The following is a 14,229-nucleotide window of genomic DNA, read 5'->3' as shown; positions in this document are numbered from 1 at the left end:
AATTAGAGCTTTATAAATCATCAAAATAATAAATCTATCTACATATCAAGTAAAAAAAATAATAATTATATACCTTAAAATATTTCATTATATTTATTCTCTCAAAATCAATATACAATAGCCATGAGATCGATATAATTACTATTATATCACAAACTCTTGATTACAAAAGAATTAAAAAAAATACAAACAAAATTAAAAGGAAACTTAAGAATCTATGTCAAAATCACTCTAAATTATCCTAACCCTTCCCTAACCTGGAATTATAAAAATTCATATAATGAGCATAAAAGTCCAACAAGTAATCAAAATTCTATCATTACTTACAAAGTAAGACAAAAGAATATGCATACATATTCCATTCTAATCAATATAAATCATTATTTAATATGAGCAATAAAAATCTCAATAATTAATAATAAAATTAACATGATCAGTAAAGTCAAAAGAGATCTATAAACTATTAAACTATAAGAAAAATCAATAAAGAGGGCTATTACTCAATAAACATGCTAGTATGTTATGTTATGTTGTATCAATATTAATGCCAGTATGAGTTCAGTTATATCTATCAATCATTTTAATGTAATATCAAAAAAATATTATCACGAGTATAATTATGAAAATAAGATAAGATATGTAGCTTTAATATGGTGTTTTCTTCATTATATCTGTTGCAATAACCTGAATTTTTGAAATAATTTTTTTTAAATGAAAATTTTGAATTTCAATGTTGTGCCTTGCTGAAGAATAAAGAAAGATGAAGGAGAGAAAAGATTATTCGAAGTTTTTTCATCCATCAATTAATTTTTCAAAGATTTATTTTTCAAATCTCATCTAAGTTTTTAATGATTTTGATTTTGATGACTTCTAAATCGATAAAAATATATTTTTTCCTAATTTATTGAGTCTCAATTAATATATATATGTTCCTTATTTTTATTATTATGTAATTGAGTTTCTGCTCTCAAATCTAAATCATCTTGTTCTATTAATTGAGACTTTGACTGTAAATTAAAAATTGAGTTTGAAATTTTTATATGCCATTTGTGCATGAATTTGAATGAATAGACTTGGAAGTCCAAAAAAAAAATCCACTCTCCATGTAAAAAAAAACATTAGCAAATCACACGTGCATTACTGCGAGGCGCCGTACACCAACTTACTCGCCACAGACCCAGTTCTCCCGCAGTCTCCGAGCTCGTCTTATTGCCAATCAAATCATTCCAAGTGTCAATTACCGCCTGGCCGGCTAGCTATCTCCCAGCCGCGCGATGTGGCCACCGAGTTTGCGAACGGCATCGCCGAATGCCACGCACATGCGGAGACCGGTTCAGCCGGTCACTTGACCTTGGCCTGCACGTTCTTCCCGCGATGTATAAATTCCATCTCCCCCTCAGTCGAATGCTGAGAAGCTGCAGACGATCGCCGCGGGGAGAAGCAAAACTGAGGGAGAGAGGCATAAAGATAGCGTCTTGAGGGTGTTCTGCTTGGTATCGTGGTCCATTGTTTTTAGTCGTGATTGCTTTCCACGGGCTTGATCTTGATCTGTAAGTGGTCAGCCCTATCTACCTTTCTCATCTGAATCTTCGATCTGCCAGTTTAAATTCACTAGAAAGATGTTGAACGAATTTTTCTTCTTTTTGTGTTCGCTCTTTCGGTAAGGATGAATTAGGTGTTTTTAGGTGGGTTATTTTGCCTGATTTTACATATTAGAGTTGAAAGTTGGTTGCTTTTGTGAAATTAGGGTTTGATCATGCGCTGCGGAAGGGAAAAATTTCTTCCTTTTCGTGAGTTTCGTACATTAGGTGCTGAAATCGTTTCAGATTTGAAATTTGCAGATCTGTTGGAAACCTGGTTTTGCAGGATCTTAACTCCAATTTTATGCTGCAAACACATTTCTTTTGGTGATTTCGGCTCTCAAAGGGTCGTTTCTTAATCCTTGGAGGGACTTCAGTCTTTGACATCCTGATAGGTTGGTTGTGCCTGGCGCAGCTAATAGATTGATCCTGCGCCAGTTCTGGTTGAGGGGTTGCAAGGTATCAGGAAGGGCCACCTTCCTCTGCAGGGCTGGCGCTTGAGGGTTATCTAAAGCGTAGCCACTCGCTGGCTTCCAGCCCCTCTCCCTTGGTGCCCCCTTTGAGGGTTGCTGGAGGTGGCGGTCCTTCACCCTCATCCTCAGCCTCTTGCATCTTCTTCCTTGGTGATGGGCAGAGCTCTGCACCCGCTAGCTCCATTTCAGGGGCTATCTTATCTGGGCTTGGGCCTGGTACTTCCGCTGACCTGAATCATAGAGTCCTCAATAGTGCTGCAAACTCATCTGGGCCCAGTATGGGGGCAAGCTCTCTTGTCACAGATGCCAATTCCTCCCTCTCTGGGGGGCCACAGTTGCAGAGGAGCTCCAGCATAAACAATGAGTCATATACACATCTTCCGGCATCTCCACTGTCCTTCTCTTCCAATAACATCTCCTGCTCCTCTGTCATGGATGGTTCATCCATTGTTCAACACAGTCCTCAGCAAGAACATATGGTAAAGCAAGGTAATTCCAGCAATTTATCACAGTCAATAATGCATGAATCTGGAATGCTGCCTGCTGAGAAGAGGCCGAGGTTGGACATGAGGCAGGGAGATGCTTATCATCAGCAAGTCATCCAACAAATGTTGCAGAGGCAGCAGAGCCCTCAAATTCAGGCCATGATACATCAGCAGAGGTTAGCTCAGGCTGCACAACAGCAGCAACAACAACAAATTTTGCAGTCACTACCGCAATTGCAGCGAATGCAGGTGCACCAACAAACCCAACAGCCTAGGCCGAACCCTTTGCAGCTAGTATCTCCTGCAAGACGCCCCTCTGAGAGCGGTTTGTGTGCTTGGAGGCTGATGCAATATATGTACCACCAAAGTCATCGACCTCCTGTGAGTTCATAACTTGTTAATTCTTTTTTAAGTAATCCCAATGGAGATTTGCCTACTGTTTTTTTTTTTCTTTGCTGCAGGACAATTCTATAACTTACTGGAGAAAATTTGTTGTGGAATACTTTGCACCCAAAGCAAAGAAAAGATGGTGTTTGTCATTGTATAATGGTGTTGGCAGTCATCCTTTAGGCACTTTTCCTCAAGCTTCTATGGTTAGTTATAGCACTATGTTCATCCTTTAGGCACTTTTCCTCAAGCTTCTACTAATTTTTTCCAGCTTGCACAGGATGCATGGCAATGTGGCATATGTGGTTCTAAATCTGGAAAAGGCTTTGGTCAGTATGTTTGCATCTATTTTAATTTTTGTCTTGCTTTATGTGTGGTTTGCTTAGTTGTGCTGAAATTTTGATGACTTCTGGCCACAATTTCTATTAGCTAGATTGCACGAATTTTTCTTTTGATATGATATTCCCTAGCATAACTAGTTTTAAGAAAAGGTATTACTTTAACTAATGAAAAACATTCCTACCTGGTTAATATTTTCAACAGATGAAGACATTGCATTTAATTATACTAGTTGAAACTTAAACAGAGGTCTATTTGGATCAAAGGACAATAGATTAGTAAGCCTAAATGCGGGGAAAACAAAAAGTAAACTATGGATTGTTGAGTGAACTATTGTAATATTCCTCGCACTGTATATATTTCAAACTGTGTCTTTAAGCTCATCTCCTTCTCTCTGAAAACAGTAATGGTGCTTTTATTAAGTTTGTATACTGCCCTATCTCTTGTTAAATCACAGAACTAAAGACATTTCTGTTGTGATACTTGAATTTCTCTGGAATTAGATTGGAAAATCAAGGGTCTTCTATCATGCCATGCAACCATCTCTACCAACTGGAATCTGTATTAAGCATACGCACAGGAAAATGCATAGTTACATATATGTATCTGCTTGAGCATGTTTAATTCTTTGTTTACACACTTGTGAGGATAAATTCCTAAGATTTAGGCTTCGTTTGGGACGGCTTTTTTGCTGCTTCTTAAAGCAGCTTTCTAGTAGAAAAAAATTAATTTTTAACTAAAAAGCTACTTTAAGAAGCAGTAAAAAAGTCGCCGCAAATGAAGCCTTAGTCAGATTTCTTCAACCTATTTTGCTTTGCACAATTTTCTATATGAATGTATGACATGGATGCTGCCTAAGAAAAGAACTGACGAGTGCTCAATATTTTGTAGCTATTGTTTGACGAGTGCTGTATCTTAAAATTATTTCTAATTTGTTTTCTTTTGCAGTTAGATTTTGTGTTAGCTTTTCTGGTCTTTACATTTTCAATTGATGTTTGTGCATCTTTTTCAATCAATTTATTTTACCAATGCAAATCCATCCCTTCTATTTGTTTGCTTATTATTTTGTATGGAGGCAGAGGCCACTTATGAAGTTCTTCCTAGGCTCAATCAAATTAAATTTGATCATGGGGTTATCGACGAGCTTTTATATCTTGAGATGCCTCGTGAAGGACGGCTTCCATCTGGGATGATGGTTTTGGAGTATGAAAAAGCTGTTCAAGAGAGTGTCTATGAGCAAATACGGGTTGTGCGTGAAGGCCAACTTCGAATAATTTTCACTCCTGATTTGAAGGTTGTAAATATGTTGCTATGTCTCCGATTGTTCTAGAAAGTTTCCTGTTGTTCCAGACTTTTTTTTTCTGATTTTGCATAATTCTCTATTTGTTATGTGATTCAGATCTTGTGTTGGGAGTTCTGTGCTCGACGCCATGAAGAACTTTTCCCTCGTAGAATGATGGCAAATCAAGTATGTTAAAATGCTATCCATTTGTGTATGCTTTTAGAGCTTCAAAGTTTTTCTGTGAACATAATTGAATGCTTAACTGAAATATCTATTTATGCTGTTTTTTTCCCTTTAAAACATTTAGAGTGATTATGATTTTAATTTTGGATTGGTATGCGTCCTGTTATTATTATTTTTTAATTGTCTTTCATACTGGTGTACCTTCTATTTACTGCAGTAGTTTACTTTTTGTTCTGCAGTTGGTTAGCATTTTGTCAATCCTTGTAAGTTTAATTTAACCAACTGTTTACTAGTTTTTTTGGTAGATTGCTTATTGTTGTAGGGCTTGTATAAAATTGTTGCACTTTTATTTTGTGTTCAGGAGATGGTATTTTTCCTGCTCAGTTGAAAAGGATCTTTCTTAACAAAATGTAGTGGTGTTTGTCATGGACTTTTGAATCTGATTCTTATATTAGCTTTCATTTAGAAAGGCGTTCCCAGTTACCCAAGGCTATGACAATTCAAAGTTTGAGGAAGGGTTGATACACGCCAGGAAAACAGTCTTTTAGCTTTCTCAGTGGACTGCTTGTAGTTGCAAGGCCTATTAATTGGAACTTTTGTGTATTTGGTAATTTAATTGATTAAGGATGAAGATCAAAATGTTATTTTCTTGGAAGATGATAGTCGACATAGATGGATGAGATATTTTGTAGATATTTTTGTAAGAATACAATGGATTTTTAATGAAGATTATGAGAATATGATTGACTTTAGTTACCTTAGCACCCTAAATGAAAATGAATATTTTTGTTTTTTTCGTTGTATTAATAAAATCGAAGTTGGAGAGGCTTTAAAGAAAATGAAGTATGGAGTAGTGTGACCTGATGATTTTTCAATGAAGATGTGAAAATGATTATGAGATCAAGTTACTTCTTGGATTGCTAAAAATTTTAATATTATTTTGAAGGCTAAAAAGATGTCAGATGAATAGAGAAAAAGTGTATTAGTTCCTATTTTTAATAATAAGTGTAGATCTAAACCAAAAACATGGAGTGTAATTTTAGAAGTAATAGATCTATTGGTGGAATTATGATATTGGGTGATCAAGTCGTTAAAAAGAATGCACATTTGAAATATCTCGGGTCTATTGTTCAAAGGGATGGTGAAATAGATAGAGATATTATTATTAGAATTCAAGTTGGCTGGTTTAACTAGAGGAATGCATTGGGCTTGCCTGTTGTATGATAGAAAAGTATCTCTTAAACTTAAGGTAAAATTTTATAAGATGATGGTGAAACTTGCAATGCTTTGTGGCTCGGAATATTGTCCATTAAAATAGAAGTATAAAATTAAGTTAAGTATTGCAGAGATGAGGATGCTCGAGTGAATTAGTGATTTTACACTTAGATAAAAAAATGCAAAACAAGTATATAAGTGAAAAGGTTTGAGCAGCTCCACTAGCAGATAAGACTACTCAGATTTGCCTTAGATGGTTTGGTCACATAAAATGTCGATCTTCCAATGATCCTGTTAGGAGAGTAGATGTATTAGATATGACTTATGTTATGAAAGGTAGATGTAAACCTAAACAGACTTGGGTAGAAATATTAGAAATGATATTTTTTTAATTAGATTTAAATGAGAATTTGACTCTTGATAGGAAAAAATGGAAAACAAGGGTTCATGTAGCTGAACCCACGTAGTGGGATAAAGCTTGACATTGTTGTTGTTGTTGTAAGGATCTTTCTTATCAAAATGTAGGTGGTTGAGGGTTCTTTAATCTAGATCTACAATTTGCTGCCATTTTGAAAGGGGCTTTTCCATCGCACTAGGCTATTTTTTTTTCCAAGTCTAAGAAACTATGCATTGGCCTAGATATAATTTGTTCTCTATTTAATCATGACAACAGCCAAATATGATAATGATTTTTACAAAATTATTAAATGATCTATGATAGTCTCAAGAGAATCATTATCATCATTAACCATGTTCCGTCTATTTGGGACATTTTATGAACTTTTGTTGGGTGTTGCATGCTTTCTTAACTTTGGTCTGCGAATATTTAAGTCACAACTCATTGAAATGGGATATTTTGTCAATTTTTTTTATTCTTTCGTCCCATGCCTTTAACATTGATACTTCTACCTTGTTATGGGCAAATCTTCTTATATCCTCTGTATATGCCCAAAGTAAATATACTGGAATACAATTTTAGTTTATTCCTTATTTTCACATAGCTGGATGAGATTTCTTCTGATTTTTATCTCTCACTTTATGTGAAGTGTTCACGTTGAATTTCTGTTGAAACTCTTTGCTATGTTTTTTGTTCTCAATTTATTTTTTTATTTATATATTTTTCTGTTGTTAACTTTATGTGAAGTGTTCACGTTGAATTTCTGATGAAGCACCTTTACTATGTTTTTTGTTCTCAATTTTTTTTTAATTCTGTTATTATCCTTTGTTTAGTGTTTATCTTTGTGTCATCTTTGATTGTCTCTTTATTTTTTATTAATGTCAACAATGCATGAATTCCACAACTATTCTAAGTAGAGTTATTGCTTCTTGTTAGTGTTTTTTCTTACTTTTCCTTTGTCAATGACTTATGCTTATTGGTTTTGTTCTGCTTTGTGGTTTAATCCTTGTATTTTATCTGAATCACAGTTAATATTATCTTGGTTCTCTTGTTTTGTATCTGCTTGCTCTCAACATATTCGTGTATCTATGAGATGATATTGAAACCTCATGACTGCTTTGTTCTATCTGCAAATTTCATTGCATAGTTACTCACACTCGGGCTTTACTTTTAGGTGACATTGCTTTTCTTTAGATGGTATGCTCAGATTACCTTTAACTTGCAGTATCTGGAAAGAAATAATCTATGAGTACCTTATCACACGTCATGCTATTCCCACAGGTGAACCAGTTGCTGCATGTTGCACAAAAATATCAAGCTGCTGTAAATGAAAGTGGTACTTCAGGGCTTTCTGTTCAAGATCTGCAGGCCAGTTGCAACATGTGAGTGAGACATCTCATGCTAATGCATTTCTGAGTTAAACTTTATTGATTATAATGGATCTGGTACTGAAGAAAAAAAAAAGGAAAATTTGGCCTCATTTCAACCAAAAAATTGTGTTTGTTACTGCCGCAACTAAAAATCAGAAGTTGTGTTTCAACTCCGTTCAACATTGACCCTGTCTTTGCCCCTTTTGATTAAGCAGTACACGTTATTGCTTCATATACTTGCAAACTTATATAATTTTGATAGGAAGTAGGTGCTTTTTTCAACCAAATCAGCGAATCGTTATGGAAAATTGGAAAGAAGACAACAAAACTTTTTATTGCAAGAAATTCGAAAGAAAATGACAAGATACAGTTGGATCCTCAATTGGAGAGGAGGATCTGACTCTCCCAATCTTTAGCCGACGGCTAGAGCCCAAACAAATCCTAAGAACTCTCCAAATTTTAGCAAACACAAGATAAAACCTAACCTTAGGGTCAACTATATATTTAAAATATATAAAATATAGTTAATGCCAAAACAGACCTCCTAAGTTGAATTTCTCTCCTAATCCCCTCTTCAATTTCCTCTTACTTGTTGTTGGACTGATGGGCCCCACCCCCAATTAAACTAGCAGAAGCATCTAACAATACTCCCCTCCCAAGGGTATCAAGGTGAAAATATGGCTCTTTACTCAACGCCCTCGTCATCACAAACGGTGAGAAATTGAAGAGTTCGGTTCTTACATATGTGCCCCGGTTTATTCCTCTACTCAGAATCCCTTTGCCCTCTATTTTTGTAGCTCCGTCTTTGCGAGTCTCTTGAAGTTTTTCCCAGGTCTTTTTCTTAGTCTTATCTTTCAAGGTCTCCTTAAAGAGTACTCGGTGTTGGCTCTTTTGATGCCAAAAAGGTGATGATCATCCTGTATAAACCTCCTGGGTTGCTACATCTAGCCCCTCTCTCCAGGTGCCTCTTATCCTCCCATTAATTAGGCTAGCTCCATAGCCTCTCCCAAATCACGAGGCCTCATCAATCTAATTGCCGCCAAAATATTTGATTTGAGCCATTTCATAAAGTTTTCCTCTAGTATAATCTCTGTAAGCCAGTCAAGTCAGCTGGCCAAGTGCTCAAACTACTCCCGGTATTCCACTACTATCCCCTCCTACGTCACGGCGAAGAATTTCTCATAGAAGTCCTCTTTTCTGCTGGTTCGGAAACATTCCAATAATCAGTCTTTAAACTCCCTCTAAGTCCACGGGCATCATCTCCTTCAAAAATAGGTATCTTTAGCTTCCTAACCCTCGGATCTCCTGCATTCCCCCTGTTTCCTCTATAATTTTTCATTTCCCAAGGAGGTGGTTTCTCCCAATTTTCTCAATCATCTATTCTATGCTCGTATACAAACCTTTCATCAAATTCGCACATTCTCCTTTCAAATTCAGCACCCCTTGGATCATAATCAATCCCTCTCCTTTCAAATTCAGTACCCCTTTGGTCATAATTAGCCTTTCCCCTTTCAAACTCCATCTCTCCTATGAAATTAAGCACTGCTTTGTTCATGCCCGACCTCCTCACGCCTCTCACCATACCCTCTACTTGGCTTTTATCCCTAGGAATAGGATCTGGGGGTGTCATTCTATCTTCTCCCTCTTGAATCTCTACCACATGATCTTCCCTTCGCCTTATATGATTATGGTTTGTCCCACTTCCTTTGTTGTCGGAGGCTTCCCTCTCCTCCAACGATGCCGTTTTGGGTTGACCCTCGAGCAATTTCTTCAACATCTCCTCAAGGATGGAAAAATTTCCATCCATCTTCTCATTGATGACTGAAATTTGACTTTTCAAATATGAAAGTTGAGTTTAGAGATGAAATTTCATTTTCATTTGTCTGATCTCCCATTCCAATACTCTCTACCTTTCTTCTTGATATAGGTACTCGGATTTAGGCTCCAATAACAAAAATAACAGCTTTGATGCTAATCTGGTCTCCAAACTGCAAAAACAATACAATCGGAGAGGAAACAACAGAAATCAACTAGGAAAACTTCTATTTCCGTCCAAGAAATTGCTTTGATACTAATTTGATAAGTAGGGGCTCTCACATCCAAATTGATAGGAAGTAGGTGTTTTTTTCAACCAAATTTGGGAACCGTAATGGAAAATTGTGAAGAAGACACCACAAAACTTTTTAATGGAGAGGAAACACGTGGAAGCATGTTCCACCTAAGAAGGCCGAAACTTGTTCCGCCTCAACAGTTGGATGCGTCTAACAAATTTTAATTGCTTTTATTTTTACTTTCTTTCTCGACATTCTCTTCTATGATATTTCTTTTAGAGCTCTTTTGATAAAAGCAATTTCCGGGCCTTGGGTTTTTGATGTAGATCTAAGTATGCGATGTAGTATTATGCTATTTGCAACATCTTTTATATAAGAAAAAAAAATTGCTTAAAGCGTGCTATTAATTCAAATTATAATGTTTTTGGCCTAATTTTATTAGAATCTTAGAAGAAGAATAATGTATTACCCATCCAAATGAACGTCTATTTAAACCTTATAATTGATACTAACCTATTGAATAGAACTGAATCTAAGACCCAAATCTTGCCGTGGAAATTGCGTTCATTGTAGTAATATAGGTGCTGGTTCAGCCAACAAATTACAACTAACGTTACAAATTTAAATTTTAAAATTTGAATTTCAGAATGAACAGTAAGACACATTTTTTGTGTTTTCAACGAAGTAGATCTTGAGTTTTGCATCAGGTTTCTTTGGTGCTTAGTAAATCGATCAAGAAACTTGGATTGCTCATTTTGTTTGTGGCTGCTTTGCACATTATGTTGCATAAATACAAATTGTGCAAGTGTACCAACCTCGTGTATACTCCTTGCCTTATTATGTTGTGCTTTTTATATCTAACGATGATAATGATTGCTTTCTACATCTTAGTGATGCTAATGACTCGGGCTTCGTTTGGGACAACTTTTTTCGTGCTTCTAAAAACATCTTTATAGTAAAAAATTAAAATTTATGTATTAAAAAACTGCTTTAAAAAACAGTAAAATAGCCGTCTCAAAAGAAACTTCAGTGCTAGTGGTTGCTTAAGTATGGTTGACTAATGTACATGGTGGCATTTCTTTTTCTTTAGGTTTGTGGCGGCAGGCTGGCAACTTGCAAGAAATCTTGAACTGCAATCACTAAATGATCTAGGCTTTTCCAAAAGATATGTTAGATGCTTGCAGGTATGACTGGTGCATCAGCCATCCAGTTTTTTTTTTTTTTATTAAATTTATATTTTTTGGTGGCTCAAGATTAAAGCCTTGTTTGGGAAAGAAGCTTTCTAGTAAAAAATTTTAATTTTTGTACTAAAAAGCTGTTTTAAGTAGTAAGAAAGCATTCCCAAATGAAGCCTAAGTTATTTCTATGATCTTTCGTTGGAAAATATACAAGGTAACTCTTTGGATGAGCTATCACTAAATTTTAAACATGATTGCATATCCGATGATTACCATAACTGTCAATTAATTTTGAACTTATTTTGACATGGTGTTGATACATTTCCATTGGAATCTGCAGATATCCGAAGTTGTTAACAGCATGAAAGACTTGATTAATTTCAGTCAAGCACAGAAGATGGGACCCATAGGTTTGGTCCTTATTCAGATGTCTACAATATTTAGCTGGTGATATTTTTTTGGTTATTGCTCGCATGCTTTCTTGCTTCACGAGGCATCTATGCATGGATATGCTTATACTTGTAAAAGAATGGAGATATCCGTGAGGGTATATTGTAATTTGGTGATATGAAATTAATAATTGCAAACTGATGTTATTGGGAGATCAATTGATGTTCAAGGCTTCGTTTGGGTCGGCTTTCTTATTGCTTTAAAGCATCTTTGTAGTAGAAAAAAATTAATTTTTTTACTAGAAAGTTGCTTTAAGAAGCAGTAAGAAAGTCATCCCAAACGAAGCCTAAGTTTGATGCTTTTCGGTATTTTGAACCTAAATGTGCAGAAGACAACTTTCAGAGTTAAAATTGGATAATTACATGGAGTGCATCCCAAGTATGGTGCAAAAGTGAATGCCATGAGGCATAAATAATTTTTGTAATACTATAATTAGAGTGAATATACTATATGATCTAACTATTAGGTAATAAAGTTGTTGATGGCTGATTTTAGTGTTAAAAAAAGTGAGAATGTTAAGATAACCGTTTGGTGAACTATGAAGGTTAGCATGGCATATGATATAATCAAACCTATGAAGAAGACTAAAAAATAATTCAGTTAGTTTGGAAATGTACAACAACAACAACATCAAGATTTTATTCCACTATGTGCGGTCGGCTACATATATCCTTTTTCTCCATTATGCAATAAGTTTAAAAGATATTTCAATTAGATGGGTAAAATGAATTAATGAAAGGATTAGTAAGGGAATGAGTGAACCAAAATAACAGGATTAGATGTTGTGCAAAGTGAATATGTCATGCAGCTCTAAATGGAAGAATTAAAGCTATATCTCCTATTCAGCCTTTGTATTCTCTTATTTAAGCTCATTGTTATTTGATTATTATCTCATTGCATCAATAATCATATTAGATTTTCATTTGCAGATAGCCTGAAGAACTTTTCTCATGCAGCATCTAAGCTCCAATCCCAGAACATGAATGAGGCAGAACAAATTGCTGCCGCTCAGAACCTCCCAATTGACCAGAACAAGGATAAACTCATATCTGGGCGTCCTGGGTTTGGTAACCACTCAGGAAATACTCACCCAACAACCCGCTTCTTAAACAACACTTCGCAGGCTACAATGCCATTAAATAGTTACCAATATTTATCGAGAAACTCTGCTAACTTAGACCAGAATCATCTGCGCTCCGATGCCTCATTTGCTCTTCTCAACCAGGCACCAACTGTACCATTTCAGGGCAACGGTGCTTCAAGCGCACCTGGCCAAAGCTTTCACAACCCGCAGCAACAAGCTTTGCCAACAAATCTGTGTCAGATCAACAAAAACCAAACTTCGTCCCAAGCAAACCAACACTTGCAACAGCATATGATACAGCAACTTCTGCAAGAAATGATGAACAAAGGAACTCCACAGCCGGCCTTGAACACACCTGTTGTTAACGGTAATGTTACAGCTGATGTAGTTGGTTGTTCTGGTCCTGTTACAGCAACTAAGATCACAGGACCAGGGAGGATTGGAACAGAAATCAGCACAGATGAGACATCCACTGATGTGAAGGGAATGATCCCTACTACGAGCGACACTTCGAAGCCTCCTTCCAAAAGTAGTAACTCCTGTATAAGTAACAATAACTATACTGCAAAGCTGGATGCGCTGGAAAACATGAATCTTGGTGATCTAGAACCTGACATTTTAAGAGAATTCTCCGAAGGTGGGTTTCAGTGGTGAGGTGGCGCATATGATGTGGTGATAATTACTTGTGAGAAAGATTATAAGTTGTCTTATATTTGTTTTATGGAAGCTTTGGGATATTAACGTCGAGTTGGGAGTTTATGAGGGACTTTGTTTCCCCGTAAGGCAAACCAACTGCTTCTGAGTATTGAAATCGTAAATGTACTTTCAGGCTTTGCAAAAATACTGGTCAGTAAATGTGCTTCTTTGATTTATTGTATGAAGTGCTTGCGTTGTGATTTGAAGTCGGATATTGGTCTCCTTATTGAATTTCTGAATTTAAATATATCGGAAACAAAGTAGAAATTTTTTTTGTAAGGCTTTGTTCGGGATGATTTTTAAGTACAAAAGTTTTAATTTTTATATTAAAAGTTATTTTAAGAAATAATAAAAAAATTGTTCTAAATGAAGCTTAAGTGAAGAGCTAGCTCTTTTCTACAGTATAAAGATTTGGTCAAGAAGTTTTTTTTTTTGTTATAAACTTTTTTGGAGCATGGACGACAAAATTAACAGTGGAGGCTAAACAATGTGGATTATGCAGTTTGGAGTAGATATTTTGACATATGCTTATAATTTTAAGGTAAATGGAGCTTTTAAATGAACATAGGAAGACTTCTTTATGGCATTTGAAGAAGGATCATAATCTAAAAATATAGAGGATGGTGGGTAATGTTAATAATGTGTTGTGGGGAATTTGAGTGTGGATATAGGTTTTTTTTTTTTAAGTCTATTTATTTATTTGATATTTGACCATTTAAGGTAAACTCATACACAAAGACTCGGACACAAGACCTATTAGTTGGAAGCCTAAGTTTTCATCCAACAAGCTAAGCTAAGTTGTGTGCTATTTATATAGTTTGAGGCAATGGAATTTTAATTGAGCTAAACTAAAAAAATGCATATGAAAGATGTATGGAGAATGATTTGGACTGGAGTTTTATCATAAACTATAACTTTATTGAGAGAGAATTTAAATTAGTCTCTTAATTATTTGTATAAAATTATTTTAGTTCACATATCTTTAATTTAGATTTTATTTGTAGTTTATGTTTTTCTGTATTTTTTTTTTTTTGAGCCAATTAAAATAAATTTATCCAC

The 14,229-nt window shown here is 35.4% G+C and overlaps 1 protein-coding gene across 1 annotated transcript; it reads left to right on the top strand.

The window, feature by feature from the left end:
• Window positions 1–1,063: 1,063 nt before the first annotated feature.
• LOC110100963 (probable transcriptional regulator SLK3) lies at window positions 1,064–13,379 on the top strand. The gene is made up of 10 exons (XM_020828688.2): window positions 1,064–1,376; window positions 2,030–2,919; window positions 3,000–3,131; window positions 3,206–3,254; window positions 4,344–4,558; window positions 4,664–4,732; window positions 7,623–7,723; window positions 10,853–10,946; window positions 11,281–11,350; window positions 12,320–13,379. The coding sequence occupies exons 1-10, from the start codon at window positions 1,064–1,066 to the stop codon at window positions 13,126–13,128; spliced, it is 2,742 nt and encodes a 913-aa protein (XP_020684347.1). The 3' UTR covers window positions 13,129–13,379.
• Window positions 13,380–14,229: the final 850 nt, after the last annotated feature.

This window comes from Dendrobium catenatum, unplaced genomic scaffold (genome assembly GCF_001605985.2).
Source record: "Dendrobium catenatum unplaced genomic scaffold, ASM160598v2 fragScaff_scaffold_672, whole genome shotgun sequence".
NCBI lineage: Eukaryota > Viridiplantae > Streptophyta > Magnoliopsida > Asparagales > Orchidaceae > Dendrobium > Dendrobium catenatum.
This window is presented reverse-complemented; position numbering and strand designations above follow the sequence as displayed.

Excerpts from the sequence above, each read along its gene's own strand:
- LOC110100963 (XM_020828688.2), top strand. The coding sequence starts at position 1,064 with ATGAATAGACTTGGAAGTCCAAAAAAAAAATCCACTCTCCATGTAAAA. Across the intron at positions 4,733-7,622 it reads GTAGAATGATGGCAAATCAA|GTGAACCAGTTGCTGCATGT; the intron begins GTATGTTAAAAT and ends CTATTCCCACAG. Across the intron at positions 11,351-12,319 it reads ACAGAAGATGGGACCCATAG|ATAGCCTGAAGAACTTTTCT; the intron begins GTTTGGTCCTTA and ends TTTCATTTGCAG.